Consider the following 23311-nt stretch of genomic DNA (forward strand, 5'->3'; position numbering starts at 1 on the left):
CCCAGGGGCAGAAGCCCAGAGCCAGGGGCAGAAGCCCAGACCCAGGGGCAGATGCCCAGCTCCCTAGACCCAGGGGCAGAAGCCCAGACCCAGGGGCAGATGCCCAGACCCGGGGCAGATGCCCAGACCCAGGGGCAGATGCCCAGACCCGGGGCAGATGCCCAGACCCAGGGGCAGAAGCCCAGCTCCCTAGACCCAGGGGCAGAAGCCCAGAGCCAGGGGCAGAAGCCCAGACCCGGGGCAGATGCCCAGACCCAGGGGCAGAAGCCCAGACCCAGGGACAGATGCCCAGACCCAGGGGCAGAAGCCCAGCTCCCCAGACCCAGGGGCAGATGCCCAGACCCAGGGACAGATGCCCAGACCCAGGGGCAGAAGCCCAGCTCCCCAGACCCAGGGGCAGAAGCCCAGCTCCCTAGACCCAGGGGCAGAAGCCCAGACCCGGGGCAGATGCCCAGAGCCAGGGGCAGAAGCCCAGACCCAGGGGCAGATGCCCAGACCCGGGGCAGATGCCCAGACCCAGGGGCAGAAGCCCAGACCCAGGGACAGATGCCCAGACCCAGGGGCAGAAGCCCAGACCCAGGGACAGATGTCCAGACCCAGGGGCAGAAGCCCAGCTCCCCAGACCCAGGGGCAGATGCCCAGACCCAGGGACAGATGCCCAGACCCAGGGGCAGAAGCCCAGACCCGGGGCAGATGCCCAGCTCCCCAAACCCAGGGGCAGATGCCCAGACCCAGGGGCAGAAGCCCAGCTCCCCAGACCCAGGGGCAGAAGCCCAGACCCAGGTGCAGATGCCCAGCTCCCCAGACCAAGGGGCAGAAGCCCAGACCCAGGGGCAGAAGCCCAGCTCCCCAGACCCAGGGGCAGAAGCCCAGACCCGGGGCAGATGCCCAGCTCCCCAGACCCAGGGGCAGAAGCCCAGACCCAGGGGCAGAAGCCCAGCTCCCCAGACCCAGGGGCAGAAACCCAGACCCAGGGGCAGATGCCCAGCTCCCCAGACCCAGGGGCAGAAGCCCAGACCCAGGGGCAGATGCCCAGCTCCCCAGACCCAGGGGCAGAAGCCCAGACCCAGGGGCAGATGCCCAGACCCAGGGGCAGAAGCCCAGCTCCCCAGACCCAGGGGCAGAAGCCCAGACCCAGGAGCAGATGCCCAGCTCCCCAGACCCAGGGGCAGAAGCCCAGACCCAGGGGCAGATGCCCAGCTCCCCAGACCCAGGGGCAGATGCCCAGACCCAGGGGCAGAAGCCCAGCTCCCCAGACCCAGGGGCAGAAGCCCAGACCCAGGAGCAGATGCCCAGCTCCCCAGACCCAGGGGCAGAAGCCCAGACCCAGGGACAGAAGCCCAGCTCCCCAGACCCAGGGACAGAAGCCCAGACCCAGGGACAGAAGCCCAGCTCCCCAGACCCAGGGGCAGAAGCCCAGCTCCCCAGACCCAGGGGCAGCTCATTTCCAATAAGACTAGGGACAATCCTCATAAAACTAAGCCCATGAGGTAGAGTAGGACAACTCCAGGGCCAGAGGTAAATGTTCCCACTGATCAGATTGGAAGGGCCAATCCTTCCCACTGTAAAACATACACTCTCAGTCATTCCACTTGTAAACCATCACACCTCTGCACTTATTTCTCAATATAGGTTTAACATGGATTAATATACGGGTATATTAACCGTTTATCCTGTAGAATAAATTCAAAATTAATCTGTAGATGTAGGACACTTCTTTAATGAGCAAAATAGCTTAAAATAACTAAAAGAACATGCATAATATTGATGGAAAACCCCATTATAAATATAAAACCAGAAAATGCTGGTTCTTATGAAATATTTCACCAATTTGAAACCTTAGCTCTGTTTCTCTCTCTGCAGATGCTGTCTGAGTTGCTTAATACTTCTGAGCATTTTCTGTTTTTATATCAGATTTCCAGGGTCCAACTTTTGAACCAGTATAACATTGTTACCTGAAAGTCATAGAGTGCCACGATATTGTCATGCTTCAGTTCCTGAAAAATAGGAAACATTAACTCGTCGTGGTAAAACCGCAGGGTTTAAAAAACCTCAACATCTACCAATTCCAGATCTTTGCACCTCCGAGCCAGTCAAAGCTGGTTAAATGAGAAATGTCAAGTGAAGTAATGCTCTTACCTTTAATATTTTAATTTCCTTTCCCAGAAGTGTTTGAGATTTTATTAAGTTTTTCTTGTTAATGCATTTAATGGCAACTTCACAATCATGTTTCTGAAACAAAAACAGCAATTATTGCACTAACTGTATTTTTATATATTTCTTTAAACCTGATCTTATCCATTCAGGAATAATTACTTTTGGGATTTACTGGAGATTATTGGATGATTAAACTTCCATCACTGCATGAAAACTTATACTTCTGGTTTATTAAGAACTCCGACCAGAATCGGTCTGAAGATGGAACATTCTAAGAACCTGTATGAACCTGTTTAAGAACCATTTTAGACTCTGCGAGTCTGAAGGAAAATTAATGATCCGTCCGTTGGGAGCTTTTAAATAAATGAGGGGGACGAAGGAGGCTTGTCCTAACTTGTCTCCCTGCGGCAGGGAGGTTGTACAAAACTCACTGGCTAACTCTTGCCCCCCTCCATCAACAGCCCAGCACTCACACTGAACATAAACAAGGCTGGCAGACACGCCAGCGGCCCTGCCGCAGAGGCAGCGTCTGTGTGCAATCCCCCCCAGTGAAACGGGCCAGGGCAACATTTACCTCGATGCACCGACCCTTGAATACCACGGCGAACGCCCCGTGCCCGATCAGATCTTTCTTGCTGAACTCAAATCTCCCCACGCTCTCCATCCTCTCCTCCGGCGGAATTATGTTATGATTTTTCCTGTCACTCGATCACGGTTGGCCGGGAGTTGGCCAGGGGGTGGTCAGGCAGCTGGCGGGGCAAGAATACTTCTCTCTTGCCATCTCCACGGGCTTCTTCGCTGTCTCCGCCGATGCCCCGACGCTCATTTTCCCCCCATGCACACACTCACACATGCACACACTCTGGGGGGGAGCGGAGCGGCCTCGGCTGGCGCTGATCAGGCGCTTCCTCCCATGGTCGAGCAGCCGTCTATCTGCCCAGAGAGGCCTGGGTCGCTATTGTATCCGCACACCCTCTCCGCACTGGATACAGTTTGGATACAACGGCAAGGAAGCGCCACTTGTCAGCGCAACTGTTGCAGGCTGTTGCTACACAAAGGCTGCAGTTCCACAGAGTCGGAGCCGGTGGCGGTGAGACAAAGGACGCTGCCTGTTTCTGTAGAGCCCGGCTCTCCCTCTCCCTCCCTCCCTCCCTCCCGCTCTCTCTCCACCTCCCTCCCTCCCTCCCTCCCTCCCTCTCTGTTGCAATCGCGCAAGCGCGTGTTTTTTTCCTGCTCCTTTTTGTGCCGAGAAGCGGAAACTCCAGACGGCGAGGGAGGGGGAGAGGGGTAGGGGAGGAGAGGGGGGGGAGAGGGGTAGGGGAGGAGAGGGGGAGAGAGGGGAGGAGAGGGGGAGAGAGGGGTAGGGGAGGAGAGGGGGGAGAGGGGTAGGGGAGGAGCGGGGGGGAGAGGGGTAGGGGAGGAGAGGGGGGAGAGGGGGTAAGGGAGGAGAGGGGGGAGAGGGGTAGGGGAGGAGAGGGGGGAGAGGGGTAGGGGAGGAGAGGGGGGAGAGAGGGGTAGGGGAGGAGCGGGGGGGAGAGGGGTAGGGGAGGAGAGGGGGGGAGAGGGGTAGGGGAGGAGAGGGGGGAGAGGGGAGGAGAGGGGGAGAGAGGGGTAGGGGAGGAGAGGGGGGAGAGGGGTAGGGGAGGAGAGGGGGGGAGAGGGGTAGGGGAGGAGAGGGGGGAGAGGGGAGGAGAGGGGGAGAGAGGGGTAGGGGAGGAGAGGGGGGAGAGGGGTAGGGGAGGAAGGGGAGAGAGGGGTAAGGGAGGAGAGGGGGGGAGAGGGGTAGGGGAGGAGCGGGGGGAGAGGGGTAGGGGAGGAGAGGGGGGGAGAGGGGTAGGGAGGAGGGGGGGAGAGAGGGGTAGGGGAGGAGAGGGGGGAGAGGGGTAGGGGAGGAAGGGGAGAGAGGGGTAAGGGAGGAGAGGGGGGGAGAGGGGTAGGGGAGGAGCGGGGGGGAGAGGGGTAGGGGAGGAGAGGGGGGGAGAGGGGTAGGGGAGGAGAGGGGGGAGAGGGGTAAGGGAGGAGAGGGGGAGAGGGGTAAGGGAGGAGAGGGGGGAGAGAGGGGTAGGGGAGGAGCGGGGGGGGAGAGGGGTAGGGGAGGAGAGGGGGGAGAGGGGTAGGGGAGGAGAGGGGGGAGAGGGGTAGGGGAGGAGAGGGGGGAGAGGGGAGGAGAGGGGGAGAGAGGGGTAGGGGAGGAGAGGAGGGAGAGGGGTAAGGGAGGAGAGGGGGGGAGAGGGGTAAGGGAGGAGAGGGGGGGAGAGGGGAGGAGAGGGGGGGAGAGGGGTAAGGGAGGAGAGGGGGGGAGAGGGGAGGAGAGGGGGGAGAGGGGTAAGGGAGGAGAGAGGGGGAGAGGGGTAGGGGAGGAGAGGGGGGGAGAGGGGTAGGGGAGGAGAGGGGGGGAGAGGGGTAGGGGAGGAGAGGGGTAGGGGAGGAGAGGGGAGGAGAGAGGGGGAGAGGGGTAGGGGAGGAGAGGGGGAGAGGGGTAGGGGAGGAGAGGGGGGGAGAGGGGTAGGGGAGGAGAGGGGGGAGAGGGGTAAGGGAGGAGAGGGGGGAGAGGGGTAGGGGAGGAGAGGGGGGGAGAGGGGTAGGGGAGGAGAGGGGGGGGAGAGGGGAGGAGAGGGGGGAGAGGGGTAAGGGAGGAGAGAGGGGGAGAGGGGTAGGGGAGGAGAGGGGGGAGAGGGGTAGGGGAGGAGAGGGGGGGAGAGGGGTAGGGGAGGAGAGGGGGGAGAGGGGTAAGGGAGGAGAGGGGGGGAGAGGGGTAGGGGAGGAGAGGGGGGGAGAGGGGTAGGGGAGGAGAGGGGGGGAGAGGGGTAGGGGAGGAGGGGGAGAGAGGGGTAGGGGAGGAGAGGGGGGGAGAGGGGTAGGGGAGGAGAGGGGGGGAGAGGGGTAGGGGAGGAGAGGGGGGAGAGGGGTAGGGGAGGAGAGAGGGGGAGAGGGGTAGGGGAGGAGAGGGGGGAGAGGGGTAGGGGAGGAGAGGGGGGGAGAGGGGTAGGGGAGGAGGGGGAGAGAGGGGTAGGGGAGGAGGGGGGGGAGAGGGGTAGGGGAGGAGAGAGGGGTAGGGGAGGAGAGGGGGGAGAGGGGAGGAGAGGGGTAGGGGAGGAGAGGAGGGAGAGGGGTAAGGGAGGAGAGGGGGGAGAGGGGTAGGGGAGGAGAGGGGGGGAGAGGGGTAGGGGAGGAGAGGGGGGAGAGGGGTAGGGGGGGAGAGGGGTAGGGGAGGAGAGGGGGGAGAGGGGTAAGGGAGGAGAGAGGGGGAGAGGGGTAGGGGAGGAGAGGGGGGAGAGGGGTAGGGGAGGAGAGGGGGGAGAGGGGTAAGGGAGGAGAGGGGGGGAGAGGGGTAGGGGAGGAGAGGGGTAGGGGAGGAGAGGGGGGAGAGGGGTAAGGGAGGAGAGAGGGGGAGAGGGGTAGGGGAGGAGAGGGGGGAGAGGGGTAGGGGAGGAGAGGGGGGAGAGGGGTAGGGGAGGAGGGGGAGAGAGGGGTAGGGGAGGAGAGGGGGGGAGAGGGGTAGGGGAGGAGAGGGGGGGAGAGGGTAGGGGAGGAGAGAGGGGGAGAGGGGCAGGGGAGGAGAGGGGGGAGAGGGGTAGGGGAGGAGAGGGGGGAGAGGGGTAGGGGAGGAGCGGGGGGGAGAGGGGTAGGGGAGGAGAGGGGGGAGAGGGGTAAGGGAGGAGAGGGGGGGAGAGGGGTAGGGGAGGAGAGGGGGGGAGAGGGGTAGGGGAGGAGAGGGGGGAGAGGGGTAAGGGAGGAGAGGGGGGGAGAGGGGTAGGGGAGGAGAGGGGGGAGAGGGGTAAGGGAGGAGAGAGGGGGAGAGGGGTAGGGGAGGAGAGGGGGGAGAGGGGTAGGGGAGGAGAGGGGGGAGAGGGGTAAGGGAGGAGAGGGGTAGGGGAGGAGAGGGGTAGGGGAGGAGAGGGGGGAGAGGGGTAAGGGAGGAGAGAGGGGGAGAGGGGTAGGGGAGGAGAGGGGGGGAGAGGGGTAGGGGAGGAGAGGGGGGAGAGGGGTAGGGGAGGAGGGGGAGAGAGGGGTAGGGGAGGAGTGGGGGGGAGAGGGTAGGGAGGAGAGGGGGGGAGAGGGGTAGGGGAGGAGAGAGGGGGAGATGGGTAGGGGAGGAGAGGGGGGGAGAGGGGTAGGGGAGGAGAGGGGGGGAGAGGGGTAGGGGAGGAGAGGGGGGGAGAGGGGTAGGGGAGGAGGGGGAGAGAGGGGTAGGGGAGGAGAGGGGGGGAGAGGGGTAGGGGAGGAGAGGGGGGGAGAGGGGTAGGGGAGGAGAGGGGGGAGAGGGGTAGGGGATGAGAGAGGGAGGAGTGGGGTAGGGGAGGAGAGGGGGGGAGAGGGGTAGGGGAGGAGAGGGGGGAGAGGGGTAGGGGAGGAGGGGGAGAGAGGGGTAGGGAGGAGGGGGGAGGGGGAGGAGCGGGGGGGAGAGGGGTAGGGGAGGAGCGGGGGGAGAGGGGTAGGGGAGGAGAGAGGGGAGAGGGGTAGGGGAGGAGAGAGGGGGAGAGGGGTAGGGGAGGAGAGAGGGGGAGAGGGGTAGGGGAGGAGAGAGGGGGAGAGGGGGGAGAGAGGGGTAGGGGAGGAGAGGGAGGGGGAGAGGGGTAGGGGAGGAGAGGGGTAGGGGAGGAGAGGGGGGGAGAGGGGGAGAGAGGGGTAGGGGAGGAGAGGGAGGGGGAGAGGGGTAGGGGAGGAGAGGGGGGGAGAGGGGAGGAGAGGGGTAGGGGAGGAGAGAGGGGTAGGGGAGGAAGGGGAGAGAGGGGTAGGGGAGGAGGGGGGAGAGAGGGGTAGGGGAGGAGAGGGAGGGGGAGAGGGGTAGGGGAGGAGGGGGGGGAGAGGGGTAGGGGAGGAGGGGGGAGAGAGGGGTAGGGGAGGAGAGGGGGGAGAGGGGTAGGGGAGGAGGGGGGGAGAGAGGGGTAGGGGAGGAGAGGGGGGAGAGAGGGGTAGGGGAGGAGAGGGGGAGAGAGGGGTAGGGGAGGAGGGGGGAGAGAGGGGTAGGGGAGGGGGAGAGGGGTAGGGGAGGAGAGGGGGGAGAGAGGGGTAGGGGAGGAGGGGGGGAGAGGGGTAGGGGAGGAGAGGGGGGAGAGAGGGGTAGGGGAGGAGAGGGGGGAGAGGGGTAGGGGAGGAGAGGGGGGAGAGAGGGGTAGGGGAGGAGAGGGGTAGGGGAGGAGAGGGGGAGAGAGGGGTAGGGAAGGAGAGGGGGAGAGGGGTAGGGGAGGAGGGGGAGAGAGGGGTAGGGAGGAGAGGGGGAGAGAGGGGTAGGGGAGGAGGGGGAGAGAGAGGGGTAGGGGAGGAGAGGGGGAGAGAGGGGTAGGGAAGGAGAGGGGGAGAGGGGTAGGGGAGGAGAGGGGGAGAGAGGGGTAGGGGAGGAGGGGGAGAGAGAGGGGTAGGGGAGGAGGGGGGGAGAGGGGGAGAGAGGGGTAGGGGAGGAGAGGGGGGAGAGGGGGAGAGAGGGGTAGGGGAGGAGAGAGGGGTAGGGGAGGAGAGGGGGGGAGAGGGGTAGGGGAGGAGAGAGGGGGAGGGGAGGAGAGGGGGGAGAGGGGAGGAGGGGTAGGGGAGGAGAGAGGGGTAGGGGAGGAGAGGGGGGGAGAGGGGGGAGAGGGGAGAGAGGGGTAGGGGAGGAGAGGGGGGAGAGGGGGAGAGAGGGGTAGGGGAGGAGAGAGGGGTAGGGGAGGAGAGGGGGGAGAGGGGTAGGGGAGGAGAGGGGGGAGAGGGGAGAGAGGGGTAGGGGAGGAGAGAGGGGTAGGGGAGGAGAGGGGAGGAGAGGGGGGAGAGGGGAGAGAGGGGTAGGGGAGGAGAGGGGGGAGAGGGGGAGAGAGGGGTAGGGGAGGAGAGAGGGGTAGGGGAGGAGAGGGGGGGAGAGGGGTAGGGGAGGAGAGAGGGGTAGGGGAGGAGAGGGGGGAGAGGGGAGGAGGGGTAGGGGAGGAGAGGGGGGGAGAGGGGGAGAGAGGGGTAGGGGAGGAGGGGGGGAGAGAGGGGTAGGGGAGGAGAGGGAGGGGGAGAGGGGTAGGGGAGGAGAGGGGGGAGAGAGGGGTAGGGGAGGAGAGGGGGGAGAGAGGGGTAGGGGAGGAGAGGGAGGGGGAGAGGGGTAGGGGAGGAGGGGGGGAGAGAGGGGTAGGGGAGGAGAGGGAGGGGGAGAGGGGTAGGGGAGGAGAGGGGGGAGAGAGGGGTAGGGGAGGAGAGGGGGGAGAGGGGTAGGGGAGGAGAGGGGGGAGAGAGGGAGAGGGGAGGAGAGGGGAGGAGAGGGGTAGGGGAGGAGAGGGGGAGAGAGGGGTAGGGAAGGAGAGGGGGAGAGGGGTAGGGGAGGAGAGGGGGAGAGAGGGGTAGGGGAGGAGGGGGAGAGAGAGGGGTAGGGGAGGAGAGGGAGGGGGAGAGGGGTAGGGGAGGAGGGGGGAGAGAGGGGTAGGGGAGGAGAGGGAGGGGGAGAGGGGTAGGGGAGGAGAGAGGGGTAGGGGAGGAGAGGGGGGAGAGGGGAGGAGGGGTAGGGGAGGAGAGGGGGGGGAGAGGGGAGGAGAGGGGGAGAGAGGGGTAGGGGAGGAGGGGGGGAGAGAGGGGTAGGGGAGGAGAGGGAGGGGGAGAGGGGTAGGGGAGGAGGGGGGAGAGAGGGGTAGGGGAGGAGAGGGAGGGGGAGAGGGGTAGGGGAGGAGAGGGGGAGAGAGGGGTAGGGGAGGAGGGGGGAGAGAGGGGTAGGGGAGGAGAGGGGGGAGAGAAAGGGGTAGGGGAGGAGAGACGGGTAGGGGAGGAGGGGGGAGGAGAGAGGGGTAGGGGAGGAGGGGGAGAGAGGGGTAGGGGAGGAGGGGGGGAGAGAGGGGTAGGGGAGGAGAGGGGGAGAGAGGGGTAGGGGAGGGGGGGAGAGGGGTAGGGGAGGAGAGGGGGGGGAGAGGGGTAGGGGAGGAGAGGGGGGAGAGAGGGGTAGGGGAGGAGAGGGGGGAGAGAGGGGTAGGGGAGGAGAGGGGGAGAGAGGGGTAGGGGAGGGGGGGAGAGGGGTAGGGGAGGAGAGGGGGGGGAGAGGGGTAGGGGAGGAGAGGGGGGAGAGAGGGGTAGGGGAGGAGAGGGGGGAGAGAGGGGTAGGGGAGGAGAGGGGAGGAGAGGGGGAGAGAGGGGTAGGGGAGGAGGGGGGGAGAGAGGGGTAGGGGAGGAGAGGGGGAGAGAGGGGTAGGGGAGGAGGGGGAGAGAGAGGGGTAGGGGAGGAGAGGGGGAGAGAGGGGTAGGGGAGGAGAGGGGGGAGAGAGGGGTAGGGGAGGAGAGGGGGAGAGAGGGGTAGGGGAGGAGAGGGGGGAGAGAGGGGTAGGGGAGGAGAGAGGGGTAGGGGAGGAGGGGGGGAGAGAGGGGTAGGGGAGGAGAGGGAGGGGAGAGGGGTAGGGGAGGAGAGGGGGGAGAGGGGTAGGGGAGGAGAGGGGGAAGAGAGGGTTGGGGGAGAGGGGGGAGAGAGAAAAGGGGTGAGAGATGGAGGGGAGATGGGGAGAGAGAGAGGGGGGGAGAAAGAGATGGGAGAGAGGGGGAAGGGGAGGAGGGGGGAGAGAGACGGAGGGGGTGAGGGGAGGTGGAGGGGGAGAGAGGAGGAGGGGGGAGGTGGAGAAGGGGGAGAGAGGAGGAGGGGGGAGGTGGAGGAGGGGAGAGGAGGGGAGGGGAGAGAGGAGGAGGGGGGAGGTGGAGGAGAGGGGAGGGGAGAGAGGAGGAGGGGGAGGGGAGGGGGAGAGAGGAGGAGAGTCTTTGCACAGCAAGCTCCCACAAACAGCTTGTTTTGAGGCAGCCCCAGGGGTTGTGGATGGCCTGCAGGTCTGTGGGTTCTGAGGCCGATGTGGGGACCCACACTGCCCGCAGGAGGTGGCTGGTTTGAGGGGTGGTTGCTCCTTCCACCTCTCAGTCCTGTGCTCCTCAATACTCTGAGCACCCAGATGTTACACCTTTCGTGGAGAGTTTGAGAACATTGAACATTGAGGCTGCCTCCACCACCATCTCCAGCAGCCCGTTCCAGGCACCCACTGCTCTCTGTGTAAAAAAACTTGCCCCGCACATCTCCTTTAAACTTTCCCCCTCTCACCTTAAATGCATGTCCTCTCATATTTGACATTTCTACCCTAGGAAAATGATTCTGACTGTACCCTGTCTGTGCCTCTCATAATTTTATAAAGGTCTCCCCTCAGCCTCCGCTGCTCCAGAGAAAACAACCCAAGTTTGTCCAACCTCTCCTTATAGCTCAGACCCTCTAATCCAGGCAGCATCCTGGTGAACCTCTTCTGCACCCTCTCCAAAGCCTCCATATCCTTCTTGTAATGGGGTGACCAGAACTGCATGCAACAAGGAATTTCATTAATCTTTTCCTCTTTCCACCTGGAGATCTCCTGCCTTGGCAGAGCTGGGAATAGAGTGTCGATTCAGTGTAAGGATGTTGTGGCCCGTCCACTGCAGACTCAACACCAGGGGCTGGCCAGGGAGAGGGCCCTGATGTTGGTCCACATGTCCTGCTGGACGGTTTGGAGGGTAACGTTAATGGTCTCTCTCCAGGGTTCCCCAACATGATTACAGACTGGTAATTTTTCAATGTGAAGCTTATCTGAGGGACAAGTCTTTGTCCAGAATGCCAAGGATAATTTCCCTGACCTCCTCTGCCTGGGAGAACAGACAAGGCCCCAATCCACACCAGCTTAGGTTTTTGTGGTCAGATCTCTGGAGTGGCACTTGAACCCACAACTGTCAGATTCAAGCTGAGAGAGAGATCCATCGCCAAAACGTTCCTACAGTCCTGCATGGCTGGTGCATGGGAACACCACCACCCTCCAAGTAGGGCACCATCCTGATCTGGAGGTGTCACTGGGTCTCCCCTACAGCACCATGGGAGCACCTTCTCCAGAAGGACTGCAGCAGTTCGAGAAGGCAGGTCACCACCATCTTCTCCAGGGCCTTTAGGGATGGGCAATAAATTATTCCCTTACCAGTGACAGCCAGATCCCAAAAGTGAATTTAAAAAAAACATCTTTTTGAAGTATTTATCCAGTTCTCTTCTGGAATACACTGGAGAGGAGATTTGGGATAGGATACCCAGTACAGAAACAGACACAGACCTTGCTTTAATATCCCATGTGAAGGATGAGACATCTGATGGTATTGAAGTCCCTCAGGACTGCAGTGAGGTGTCAGCCAAGCTTTCTATGCCCAGGCCCCACAATGGATCTTGAATCTGCTGGCAAACTAAGGGAGTGATCAGCTGAAATACCATGCTCCAGCTGAGATACAACCCCACAAAAATAAACTTTATTCATAATAAATATATATACAAAAATAATAAACCCAGTGCAAAATTCTTTATATTCTTAGTGTCAGTTGGACAGGCATGGTAGTGCAGCGGTTAGCGTAACGCTTTACAGCACCAGCGACCCGGGTTCAATTCCGGCCGCTGTCTGTAAGGAGTTTGTACATTCTCCCCGTGTCTGCGTGGGTTTCCTCCGGGTGCTCCGGTTTCCTCCCACATTCCAAAGGCGTACAGGTTGGGAAGTTATGGGCATGCTATGTTGGCGCCGGAAGCGTGGCGACACTTGCGGGCTGCCCCCAGAACATTACACAAAAGGATGTATTTCACTGTGTGTTTCAATGTACATGTGACTGATAAAGAAATCTTATCTCATCAATACATTCAGTAGTATTAACACATTTTTATTTACATAGCACCATTGCCCCTCATGTGGCCCCCTGGGGTGATACACCCTTTTGTTGTTTGAGGGGCTTCCCCACCGGAGTCAGCCCCTTCATGTTCAGTAGAAGAAGGAGCTTGGTCTGTGGGCCTTCCCCAAGAAGCCTTTGTGTTGACTGCACCAAGCTTCCGTGTACTCCCGCAGCCTGGAATGTGCCAGTCAGCAGCATTCCCTCGTGGACACCTTGTTGTATGGGAATACCCAACAAGTTTTGGGGTTTACCTGCCCCTCTTCTGGGGTTATGTCCATGCCTGTGTGTCCATGGAGAAGGAGCACACGGTATCCACGGGTACAGTGGGGGATTTCTGGGACCGGTGGGCGCCACAGCAGCTCAAGTGCATTCTGGGTAGAGATGACTGTGTTGTAATTTGAGGCCCGTGAGGAATATGGGGTAGTGAGGAAGGAACTTAAGAAAGGGCTGAGGAGAGCTAGAAGGGGACATGAAAAGGCGTTGGCTAGTAGGGTTAAGAAAAATCCCAAGGCCTTTTTCAAGTACGTGAAGGGTAGGAGGATGGCTAGGGTAAAGGTAGGTCCGATTAAAGACAAAGGTGGGAGAATTTGCCTGAAGGCGGCAGAAGTGGGAGAAGTTCTCAATGAGTACTTCTCTTCGGTATTCACCAGGGAGAGGGGTCTTGATGACGTGGAAGGGAGTGCTGGTAGGGGTAATGTTCTCGAGGTTGTAGATATCAAGAGAGAGGATGTGTTGAAGTTGTTAAATAATATCAAGACAGATAAATCTCCGGGGCCTGACGGGATTTTCCCCAGGCTGCTTCAAGAGGCGAGGGAGGAGATTGTTGAACCGCTGGTAAGGATCTTTGAGTCCTCGTTGTCCACGGGGATGGTGCCAGAGGATTGGAGGGTTGCGAATGTTGTCCCCTTGTTCAAAAAAGGTAATAGGGATAGTCCAGGGAATTATAGACCGGTGAGTCTCATGTCTGTGGTGGGTAAGCTGTTAGAAAGGATTCTAAGGGATAGGATCTATGAACATCTAGAGAATCATGGACTGATTAGGGACAGCCAGCATGGCTTTGTGAAGGGAAGATCTTGCCGCACAAGCCTGATAGAGTTCTTTGAGGAGGTGACGAGGAAGATTGATGAGGGTAGTGCGGTGGATGTGATCTATATGGATCTTAGTAAGGCGTTTGATAAGGTTCCTCATGGTAGGCTTCTTCAGAAGGTCAGAGGCCAAGGGATCCAGGGAAACTTGGCTGTGTGGATTAGGAATTGGCTTGCATGTAGAAAGCAGAGGGTTGTGGTGGAAGGAGTGCCCTCGGATTGGAGGGCAGTGACTAGTGGTGTCCTGCAGGGATCGGTTCTGGGACCCCTATTTTTTGTGATATTTATAGATGACTTAGATGAGGGGGTGGAAGGCTGGCTTAGTAAGGTTGAGGACGACACTAAGATCGGCGGTGTTGTGGATAGTGTGGAGGGCTGTCAGAGCTTACGGAGGGATATTGATAGGATGCAGAGCTGGGCTGACAAGTGGCAGATGGAGTTCAATCCGGAGAAGTGTGAGGTGGTACACTTTGGAAGGACAAACTCCAGGGCAGAGTACTGGGTAAATGGCAAGGTACTTGGCAGTGTGGAGGAGCAGAAGGATCTGGGGGTTCATATTCACAGTTCATTGAAAGTTGCCTCACAGGTGGAAAGAGCAGTTAAGAAGGCCAATGGGATGTTGGCTTTCATAAATCGCGGGATTGAGTTTAAGAGCCGTGAGGTGATGATGCAGCTTTACAAAACTCTAGTTAGGCCACATTTAGAGTACTGTGTTCAGTTCTGGTCGCCTCATTATAGGAAGGATGTGGAGGCGTTGGAGAGGGTGCAGAGGAGATTTACCAGGATGCTGCCTGGATTAGAGCGTATTGAATATGAGGAGAGGTTTAAGGTGCTAGGGCTTTATTCACTGGAAAGGAGGAGGATGAGAGGAGACATGATAGAGGTATATAAAATATTGAGAGGAATAGATAGAGTAGACAGTCAGCACCTCCTTCCCAGGGCACCAATGCTCAAGACGAGAAGGCATGGCTTTAAGGTTACGGGTGGGAGGTTCAGGGGAGATGTCAGGGGGAGGTTTTTCACCCAGAGAGTGGTGGTGCATGGAATGCACTGCCTGGGGTGGTGGTGGAGGTAGATACATTGGACAGGTTCAAGAACTTGTTGGATAGGCATATGGAGGAATGTGAGATAGAGGGATATGCAGGAGGAAAGGGTTAGATAGTGTGAAGGTGGTTTGATGGACGGCACAACATGGTGGGCCGAAGGGCCTGTCTTGTGCTGTATGGTTCTATGGTTCTATGGTTCTATTGACAGTAAATAGTGTGAATCGTGGAATACTGCGATATTGTAATGATGTGATGCTGTAATCACTGAATAAACCTCCTCTGGAAAAGAAAATAAAACAAGTTCTGGGCAGACCAAAGAGCATCCTTCACTGAGTTGATGATCTCCAGCAGCACTTGATGTCTGTCTTGGTGTGTGTCCCCAGGAACAGCCCGTAGGTCAGAGAGTCCTGCAGCCTGGAGGGTATCAGTGAGCTGCTGCCTCAGCTGGTGAGGTGAAGATGCTCCCACGTGTGGTGAAGGTGCTCCCACAGTGCTGTAGGGGAGTTCATGGTGCCTGACTCACAGTAAGGAAGGACTGACAAATTTACGTCTACATCAGGACTGTGTGAGAGAGAAATTTGCCCCAGGTTGCTTCACGTCTTCCTTCCTGTCAGTAGAGATCAGAGAACCTGCTCCTCCAGCTACGTTCAGGTTTCGGAAGCACTCTGTCTGGTATTCAGATCACTTTGCAAAAGTGTTTTCAGTTTTCAGAATGTGGGTGTAAGGTGGGGGCGGGGGAGCTGTCTTCTCGAACGGCTGCAGTCCTTCTGGCGAAGGTGCTCCCACAGTGCTGTTGTGGAGGGAGTCCCAGGGTTTAGATCCAACAACAATGAAGGAATGGCAAATCGGGAGGGTGTGAAACTTGGAGGGGAACCTGCAGGTGGTGGTGTGTGAGGTGCTGTAGGGGTATCCTGGGTGAGTAACTGCAGTGTATTCAATAAATGGTACACACTGCAGCCGCTGTGCACCGGTAGTGGAGGGAGTGTTTGGGATGGTGGATGGGGTGCCAACCAAATGTGCTGCTTTGTCCTGGATGGAGCTGAGCTTCTTGAGAGTTGTTGGAGCTGCCTTGTGCCTTGTCAATGGTGGAAAGACCTTGTGGTTCAGGAGGTGAGTCACTCACTGCAGGATCCCCAGCCCCTGACCTGCCCTTGTTGCCACGGTATTTATATGGCCGGTCCTGTTGAGTTTGTGGTCAATGCTGACCCCCAGGATGTTTAAGGAGTGGGGACCATATGGTAATGCCTTTGAACGTCAAAGGTTGTTGGATACCTCAGTAATATCCAGAAGCCATACGCACATCTGACATCCCTAAACTCTTCAATTCCTTGATTATCCCCGATTTCCCATGCTGGCTGGGTGTGGCCGTGACTTCGCCTGCCTGGGTTGTAAGCTTTGGAACCCGTCCACCTCTCGTTCTGCTCTTCCCAAAAGGCTTTTGCTCACCTGTTCTAATACAAGAGTGCAGTCCAGCACAGGAAACACTGCAGCCAGATGGTATGCAGCAAGCTCTCAGAACAGCAGTGTGATAGTGCCCAGACTACCTGTTGGAGGAATATGAATTGGCCTGAGGTCACAGAGTCATACAAATAGAAATAGGCCATTCAACCCACCATGTCCATGCTGACCAGTGGACACCCATTCGTATTAATCCCATCCTCCAGCTCTTGTTCCACAGACCTCTATACCTGGCTGATTCAAGGGCTCGCCTGGACACTCCTTAAGTACTGTGAGTGACCCGGCATCCAGCTCGCAGGCAGTATGTTCCAGGTACTCCCCACTCTCCAGGTGAAGGAGGACCCCCTCAGATCCCCTCTTTCCCTTTACCCTAAATCTGTATCCTCTAGTTTTATCTACTTCTGGTATAGGGAAAAGTTTCCTGCAGCATTCCCTATCTATACCCCTCATCATTTTATGTAGCTCAGTCATGTCCCCTCTTAACCCCCTCCACTCCTGGTGACTAGTCATTGCTTGTCTACCAAGACGATGTACTGGGGCTTTCCTTTAAAAGACAGACCCACGTGCCCTCAGCTGATGACCCACTTCGTGCTTCCTGGAATGGGACTTGAACCCTCAATCTCAGGGCTGGAGATTGAACCATATGATCTAGTGAAGCACATGAGCACACTACCAAGGAATACCAACCCCCAAATCATTCAGTCTCAGACATGCCATGGACATTTTTTTAAATGCTCTCTTGTGGAGTGAAGCTCTGAATCAGGACCACATATATGGACATTCCTATCTAGAGCGGTGTAGAAACCTAACACCACCCAACATGTGTCCTGTCAGGCTGGGATGAGGTGTAAAACATCCCATGATACCGCTGCAAAGAGATAGGAGATCTCCTTGGGGCATTGAGACATAAATTCCTCACTCACCGTCACTGAAACCAGATGATCCTGTTTGTGAGAACTTGCTATGCACAAAATGGGGTTTCCTAAACTATACCTTCCAAAATTCCGAGCTGTCTCTCGGGAGACAGATTATCCACTGACAACTTCTACAAACCCACTGACTCCCACAGTTTTGACTACACCTCTTCCCACCCTGTTGCTTGCAAGGACACCATTCCCTTTTCTCACTTCCTTTGCTGTCTCCAGCTTCCAAAATCCTACTTTGGTTCGGCCCCTTCTGAATGGAACTTCAGCCTTCTTTTTCTTTTGTGCATCAATGACCACTTGAATTTGTGTAGGATACAGGTAAACATCTCAAGGCACTTCACAAGAACGTTTTCAGACATTGATCCACTTCAGGGGATGTTAGGGTAGGTGGGCTTGAAAGGGATTGAAGTCCCTCTGACCCCCCCCTTACCATTGCTTCTTTCTCTGCTCCCCACCATCTCATTCTGCCTCCTGTTCCATCCAGATCCACCATCCACCCTCCAGTGAATTTCCTTCCAGTCAATCAGTCCAACTGACCAAGAACCTCTTGGAAACTTCAACAGATTTCCCCCTGTTCTTTACAGAGCAGCCTTGTCGACAGTGAATCAAAAATTTGACCAAAATCGAAAACTCCATTTACTGCTCCATTGTACTTACTATCTGTGACCCTTGGTCATTCCTTGTTCACTGTTCTCCCTTTCATTTCCTTTGACTATAGATCAACCTGTTTAATCTTGTGGTCTCCACCATCAGCACTATTGGGGATTTCTTCAAACATTATCTCCTGCTTCGTACATTCAGCATTTGCTGTTTGTGTTTCAAATCTCTGACATTTGCAGTTTTTTATTCTTCTTTCCCATGTATTGCAGTTCTATACTGGGGCAGAGGACTCAGCAATCCACCCCCACCCCTGTCGGCTCATCCCTACTGCAGGCAAGGCCCCCGTGGTGGAAAGAAATGTGGGTTATAGAGTCAGAGAGTCATACAGCACAGCAACAGGCCCTTCGGCCCAACCAGTCCATGCTGACCGAGATTCCCATTTAAGCTAGTCCCACATGCCTGTGTTTGACCCATATCCCTATAACCTTTCCCATCCATGTGAGGAGGTGTAGGATTAATAAACTATAACTGTATTGATATCTTAAGACGGATGAGAATTATGGCTGCTCGAAATACTGATTTAAAAAGTGTCCTTCAGGCCAGAACAGCCACACCACTGCTTACCTGGGCTGGGTGCTGTGTGGTAATTGCTGTGTCTGGAACTTAATTGGATTGCCATTATGCTTGACTATGGAGATGATGGTCAATCTTAACGGGAAATGGGAAGGCTGTCTCAAACAATGAAGGTGATACCTGCCTTTGTCTCACCCGATTGCAAAATGATTAGCTGAACCTGTGGTGTGAGGCTGCTCTTTGTCCATCTGCAGTAGCCCTTTGTCCGTTTCCTGCTCAACCAAGAACTCCGGCACCTGACTCATTAAAGTGTGTGTGACAATACCTGTATAAATCTCTGTCTACCCCTTTGTACTGAGAGAACTCGGGAAGCGACTCTTAGTGAGTGCTGAAGAGAATTCTCCTAGCGGTGCACTGCTAAGGTATTTGTTCGAATAGACCTCGTGGCACTGTGTTATTTACAGCGGACGGGTAGGGAAATTGATTTTGGGACGACACATGTACTTGTCCAAGTGTTAATGTACCTGCCTCAACCACTTCCTCTGGCAGCTCGTTCCATATTCCGACCATCCTCTGGGTGAAAAAGTTGCCCCTCAGGTTCCTGTTAAATCTCTCCCCTCTCAAACCTATGCTCACTAGTTCTTGATTCCCTTTCCCTGGGAAAAAGTTGTGTGATTCACCCTATCTATTCCCCTCATGATTTTATACACCTCTATAAGGTTGTGGGAATAGAGAGAGCTGTGGGCTGGACACCTGTCCCCGCCTCTAACCCAACAACCTCTCTCACTCCCTCCTGTGTGGCAGCTGGCATGCTTTCCTTATGATTGCATAGGGAGAACGTATTGATATTGGTTTATTATTGTCACTTGTACTGAGGTACATTGAAAAACTTGTCTTACATATCGATCGTGCAGGTCAATTCATTACACAGTGCATTGAGGTAGTACAGGGTGCATTGAGGTAGTACAGGGTGCATTGAGATAGTACACAGTGCATTGAGGTAGTACACAATGCATTGAGATAGTACACAGTGCATTGAGGTAGTACACAATGCATTGAGGTAGTACAGGGTGCATTGAGATAGTACAGGGTGCATTGAGATAGTACACAGTGCATTGAGGTAGTGCAGGGTAAAAACAATAACAGAACGCAGAATAAAGTGTCACAGCTACAGAGGAAGTGCAGTGCAGGTAGACAATAAGGTGCAAGGTCACAACAAGGTAGATTGTGAGGTCAAGAGTCCACCTCATTGTATAAGGGAACTGTTCAATAGTCTTATTACTGTGGGACAGAAGCTGTCCTTGAGCCTGGTGGTACGTGCCCTCATGTATCTTCTACCTGATGGGAGAGGGGAGAAGAGAGAATGACCCGGGTGGGTGGGGTCTTTGATTATGTTGGCTGCTTCACCAAGGCAGCGAGTGTTATAGACAGAGTCTATGGAGGGGAGGCTGGTTTCTGTGATGTGCTGAGCTGTGTCCACAACACTCTGCAGTTTCTTGCGGTCCCGGGCAGAGCAGTTGCAAACAAGGCAAAGTCATTTCTCAGTGTTGCTTTGAGTGGTGTATTGCCAAATTAACATTGTGCCAGTCAGGTCAGGAAGCCACATGTTGGCTGTTGTTGTTTAGATTGGGAGAAGGTGTGGGTAGAGGAACATATAAAGTGCCAACACCGATTTGTTCCTAGAAAACAGCTTGCTCTTTCAACTCACTGCATTACTGCAACACATAAGCCCGATAAACACCTGATGTTTAAGAGTTATAGAGTCATAGGGTCGCACAGCACGGAAACAGGTCCTTTGGCCCAACTCGTCCAACTCTCCCAACTAGTCCCACCTGCCCGCGTTTGGCCCATAGCCCTCTAAACCTCTCCTATCCATGGACTTATCTAGATGGCTTTTAAATGTCGCTAATGTGCCCGCCTCAACCGCTATTTCTGGCAGCTCATTCCAAATATGACCACCCTTTGTGTGAAGAAGCTGCCCCTGATGTCCCTTTTAAATCTCTTGCCTCTGATCTGAAACCTATGCCCTCTTGTTTTTAGCTCCCCCTCCCTGGGAAAAAGATTGTGTGCTTTCACCCTGTCTATGCCCCTCATGATCTTATACACCTCTATCAGGTCACCCCTCAATCTCCTACGTTCCAAGGAATAAAGTCCTAGTCTACACAACCTCTCCTTCCAACTCAGGCCCCCAAGTCCGGGCAACATCCTGGTAAATCTTTTCTGTGCTCTTTCTAGTTTAAGAACATCTTTCCTGTAACAGGGTGACCAGGACCATACACAAGTTTAGGTCCCTATACCAATGAATTATGACTGCCAAATATAAACATTTGTTTTCGAACCAGAAAATGCTGGAGACAGTCACCAGGTCAGGCAGCATCTGTGGAAGGGGAAACAGAGTGAATGTTTCATTTGAACTGTCCTGATAAAGGGGCTTCAACTTGAAATGTTAACTCTATTTCTCCCCTGACCTGCTGAGGTTTTAAGTCACTTTCAGATTCCCACAGTATTTTCTGCTTGTTCAAAGTCAAAGTCAAGTTTATTGTCAGATGCACAAGTCCATGTGTGCACAGGTGCAATGAAAAACTTACTTGCAGCAGCATCACAGGCACAGAGCATCAGATAAGCAGCATTCACAAGAAAATCATAAATTAGGATAAATTATACACAATTGTTACAAGAAAGAACACAATTAGAACAAAAAACAAGTCCATTTTAGTGCAAAGTGATCAAAGTGGTCCCAGTGTTGCCATACTGTAGTAATTAGAGTTGTGCTGGTTGGTTCAAGAACCGAATGGTTGAAGGGAAGTAGCTGTTCCTGAACCTGGTGGTGTGGGGACTTCAGGCTTCTGTACCTCCTGCCTGATGGGAGCTGTGAGAAGATGGCACGGCCTGGATGGTGGGGATATTTGATGATGGACATTGCCTTCTTGAGGCAGCGCCTCCTGTAGATACTCCCGATGGTGGGGAGGGATGTGCCCATGATGTATTGGGCAGAGTCCACTACTCTCTACAGCTTCTTACATTCCTGTATATTTGAATTGCTGAAGCAGACAGTGATGCAACCAGTCAGGATACTTTCAGTTGTGTGGGAGATGCCAGTTAATGAAGGGTGTATTTTGATGCAATGTTTTAAGGCACGGGAAAGAGAGGAACAGTGGGAACTTTCATTTAACTAACAAACCACTTCCAAAACTGGTCTTCAAATCATCTTGAAACGATGGTGCATCTGACTTTTGTCGGAGGTGTACCACTGACCTATTGCTGAGCCCTGCAAATTATTCCCCTTCTGGTGTTTATCCATTTCCCTTTTACCAGCTTTGCTGATTCTGGTTCCACTGACCCTTAGGCAGCATGTCCCAGGTCACAGTAACCTACTGCAGATAAACATGCGCATCGTGGGCAAACAGCACAGAACCAGGCCCTTCGGCCCACCAGGTTTATTCTGACTATTAACCACCCACTGACCCTAATCCTACACCTGTCCCATTTCATTCTCCCCATGTTCCCATCAATTCCCCCCAGATTCTCCTTTGTTCTTCTCCTAGATCTCCCTCCTCTGCTTCCCCAGTCACCCATTAACCCTCTCAGCCTAGAGGGGCACAGCCTAGCCTTCTGTGGCTCACTACATGAACTGTTGTTGGATCCCTGATACCACTTCACAAGTTGCGAATGTTGGGAGAGTTTGCTCGGGTTCCATGTAAAGATGTGACCCAGAAGCCCATCTGGCATCTTGAGAGCTGATGGTAGTTGGTGACCATGCACAAGAACAAAGAAAACACTGGGAAAACACAGGAGGAGGCCACTCGGCCCTTCAAGCCTGCCCTGTCATTCCATACTGTTGTGGCTGATCTGCCCCAGGCCTCAACACCTCTTCTGTGCCTGCTCCCTGAAGCCCTCAATACCACAATATTTCAAAAAATTGTCCCCTCCTGTTTAAACACTGCCAGTGATTCATCTACTTCTACTCAAAATACTTTTAATGATCCAGTCTCCACAACCCTTTGAGGTAGAGAGTTCCAAAGGCTCTTCCATTTTAAATGATCACCCCCTTATCTTGTAACTATATCCCCTTGTTTGAGACTGTCCCATCAGTGAAAACGTCTCAACGTCTAGCTTGTCGTGTCCCCTTAGAATCGTGGAGACACAGAGACTACAGATACTGGAATCTGGAGCCACATACAAGATGCTGGAGGAACTCAGCGGGTCAGGCAGCATCTGTGGAGCGAAACAGAGAGTCGATGTTTTGGGCCGAGACCCTTCAACTGGACTGAAAGGTGGAGGGGAGAGAGCAGGTATAGAGGGTGAGGGGAAGGGGTGGGGCAGGGGCTGGCAGCTGATGGGTGGATCCAGGTGAGGAGGGGTGACGGGCAGATGGGGGAGGGCAGAGTGGGAACAGCGACAGAGACCGGGAGGAGAGAGGTGGAGGGGACAGAGGGCTGCAGATGGTGGGATCTGATAGAAGGTGGAGCCTGGAACCAAATTAGGGAGGTGGGGAGGGGCAGGTGGGAACAGTGGGGGAGGGGACCCAGTGGGAGGGGTGTGTGGGTGATGGGCAGATGTAGGTGGGGGATGGGGGGTGAGTGGGTGTAGGGGGAACTGGGTAGATCAGGAGGAGAGAGAAAAGGGACAGAGGGGGAGCAGTTTCCCAGAAGTTGGAGAATTCAGTCATCATGCCATTGGGTTGTAGACTACCCAGGTGGAAGCGAGGTGTCGTTCCTTGGGTTTAACCACACCGTGTCTGTCCTCGGCCTCCTCCACTGCCAGGGTGTGGCTAAACACAGACTAGAGGGCGGTGGGTCTGTGGAACAAGCTGTCAGAGGAAGTGGTAGAGGTGGGTACAACTGCAATGTTCAGAAGACATTTGGACAGGTACATGGATATGAAGGTTTAGAGGGATATGGACCAAACACAGGCAAATGGGACTAGCTCAGGTAGACATCTTTGTCAGCATGGACGAGTTGAGCCGAAGGGCCTTTTTCCGAGCTGTTTATGATGCACAAACTACCTACTCACCTGCCCTGCTGAGCACCTCAGAACCCACAGAGTGAGGGAAGCAAGCAATGGGAGATTGGACGGCAGCAGCTGGTCAGTGGTATGGCTGCAGGTGTGGGAGGAACAGCTCAACATGTAGCCAGGCCTCGAGTCCAGTCACAGGATGGAGGTGGGATCGCACTCAGCGACATGGTCTGCCTGAGGCCATCAGCCTGTCCTCACTGATTCACCAGCCTTGACCTTTCTTTTCCAGACAAAGTAGGTGTTGGGGACCTGCTCCCATTTGTCAGCGGGACTGCTGAACTCCAGGAGACTCTTCCCCACCCTACAGCAGTGCCAGAGTCTCGGTCTTCCCCACAAAACCGATTATTCCTCAGGCTTGTAGCCACGGTCCCTGGCGGAGAACTGTGGGATGGATCTCACTGCTGGTCATCATTGGGGCTTGTGACCTTAAGGATTCACAGACAAAACGCTGGAGGAACTCAGAGGGTCAGGCAGCATCTGTGGAGGGAAATGGACAGTTGACGTTCAGGTCGAGACCCTTCATTAGGACTGAAATGGCCCTGATAAAGGGTCTTGACCCGAAACGTCAACTGTCCAGTTCCCTCCACAGATGCTGCCGGACCCGCTGAGTTCCTCCAGCATTTTGTGTGTTGCTCCAGATTCCAGTATCTGCAGAATCTCTTGTGTCTCCAACCTTAAGGATTCACTGTATTTCCTAAAGAGCAACAAAGGAGATGGGAATATTGCACTGGAAGTGAATGGATTCAGTCAGTGAAATTTAACCGTCATTTAATATCAAAAGATGATGGAACAAAATGCTGGAAACACTCAGCAG

At 55.9% G+C, this 23311-nt stretch overlaps 1 protein-coding gene across 1 annotated transcript in view; it reads right to left on the minus strand.

Moving 5' to 3' along the window:
• Positions 1-3280, minus strand: part of ulk1b (unc-51 like autophagy activating kinase 1) — a 101347-nt gene extending 98067 nt beyond the window's left edge. Inside the window, 3 exon segments of the mRNA XM_052032212.1 lie at positions 1956-1997; positions 2140-2232; positions 2732-3280. Of these exon segments, the coding sequence (XP_051888172.1) occupies positions 1956-1997; positions 2140-2232; positions 2732-2821 (225 nt within the window). The 5' untranslated portion in view covers positions 2822-3280.
• Between the last annotated feature and the right edge of the window lie 20031 nt (positions 3281-23311).

Source organism: Pristis pectinata, chromosome 17 (assembly GCF_009764475.1).
Source record: "Pristis pectinata isolate sPriPec2 chromosome 17, sPriPec2.1.pri, whole genome shotgun sequence".
Lineage (NCBI taxonomy): Eukaryota > Metazoa > Chordata > Chondrichthyes > Rhinopristiformes > Pristidae > Pristis > Pristis pectinata.